Source organism: Mesoplodon densirostris, chromosome 8 (genome assembly GCF_025265405.1).
Source record: "Mesoplodon densirostris isolate mMesDen1 chromosome 8, mMesDen1 primary haplotype, whole genome shotgun sequence".
Taxonomy (NCBI): Eukaryota; Metazoa; Chordata; class Mammalia; order Artiodactyla; family Ziphiidae; genus Mesoplodon; species Mesoplodon densirostris.
This window is the reverse complement of record NC_082668.1, coordinates 48,616,728-48,618,359: the sequence shown is the minus strand read 5'-3', so window position 1 is coordinate 48,618,359 and position 1,632 is coordinate 48,616,728. Positions and strand designations below refer to the sequence as shown.

Genomic DNA, 1,632 nt, shown 5'->3' with positions numbered 1-1,632 from the left:
TTGAAGATTTTTCATCCATATTCATCAGTGATATTGGTCTGTAATTTTCTTTTTTTGTAGTATCTTTGTCTGGTTTTGGTATCAGGGTGATGGTGGCCTCATAGAATGAGTTTGGGAGTCTTCCTGCCTCCACAATTTTTTGGAAGAGTTTGAGAAGGATGGGTGTTAGCTCTTCTCTAAATGTTTGACAGAATTTACCTGTGAAGCCATCTGGTCCTGGACTTTTGTTTGTTGGAATTTTTTTTTTTTTTTTTTTTTTTGCTGGCTTCTTGGAGTTTATTTTCTACTCGGTGCAAGGCACAGGTTAGAGGGTGCTGGAAGGCTCTCATGTGGCTTGGATAGTAAAGAGTGGAGTTCTCTAAACTTTTTTGGTGTTTTGCTGTTTTGATATTAAAAACCCAACTGCTTCTGTTGGCTGCAGCCTGCTCACTCTAAGGAGGGGGGTCTCTGATAAGCCTAGCGCCTTGGGAGGAAGCCCGGCAGCTGGTAGTGGCCACTCAGGACGGGGGCCTGTAGTTGGTTTGGCCAGGCTGGCTGCCAGGCTGCTGCTTCCCCACAACTTCCCAAACCAGGTCACAGGTGATTATGCCAGTGGAGGACTGGGCTGGTTCTGAGTGCTCTGGGGACTCCAACACTGTGGCCATGAATGGGAGAGTGGACTTCCCGAAAAAGAAGCTAGCCTACCAGTGTCCTGGGTCAGCTCTGGGGAGACCGGGGTGGTGGGGGATGCCTTCCCCTGGGTACTCGGCACTTCTGCAGGAGCTGTTACTGGAAGTGGAGCCCAGGCAGTGCCGGTAGTAGTCGTGGGTGGCCACAAGCGAGCTGCTGGAGAGGATGGCTGCCATGCTCTTGCTTGTGGGCTGGTGGAAACCTCGGCAGCAACCCCTCGGGGGCCTCGACACTCGATCATGGATGGCGGGGACTGGGACGCTAGGTCACTGAGCCCATCTGCACAGGAGACCGTGGCCAATGGCTCCACGACCGAGACGCGTGAGGGCCTGTTGGAAGATTTTTAATCACAGTTTCAATTTCATTACTTGTGATTGGTTGGTTCATATGTTCTGTTTCTTCCTGGTTCAGTCTTGGAAGGTTATACCTTTCTAAGAATTTGTCCATTTCTTCCAGGTTGTCCATTTTATTGGCATAGAGTTGCTTGTGGTGGTCTCTTAGGATGCTTTGTATTTCTGTGGTGTCTGTTGTAACTTCTCCTTTTTCATTTCTAATTGTATTGGTTTGATTCTCCCTCTTTTTCTTGATGAGTCTGGCTAATGGTTTATCAATTTTGTTTATCTTCTCATAGAACCAGCTTTTAGTTTTATTGATCTTTGCTATTGATTTCTTTGTTTCTATTTCATTTATTTCTGCTGTGATTGTTATGATTTCTTTCCTTCTGCTAACTTTGGGTTGTTTGTTCTTTCTCTAGTTCCTTTACGTGTAAGGTTAGATTGTTTATTTGAGATTTTTCTTTTTTCTTGAGGTAGGCTTGTATAGCTATAAACTTCCCTCTTAGAACTGCTTTTGCTGCATCCCATAGGTTTTGGGTCATTGTTTTCTCATTGTCATTCGTCTCTAAGTATTTTTTTATTTCCTCTTTGATTTCTTCAGTGATCTCTTGGTTATTTAGTAACATAT

The 1,632-nt window shown here is 44.9% G+C and overlaps 1 protein-coding gene across 1 annotated transcript; it reads right to left on the bottom strand.

The window, feature by feature from the left end:
• Positions 1-583: 583 nt before the first annotated feature.
• On the bottom strand, positions 584-878 carry LOC132495482 (pancreatic progenitor cell differentiation and proliferation factor-like). Its single transcript, XM_060107374.1, has 2 exons — positions 713-878; positions 584-675 (listed from the first exon to the last, which is right to left on the bottom strand). The coding sequence occupies exons 1-2, from the start codon at positions 843-845 to the stop codon at positions 584-586; spliced, it is 225 nt and encodes a 74-aa protein (XP_059963357.1). The 5' UTR covers positions 846-878.
• Positions 879-1,632: the final 754 nt, after the last annotated feature.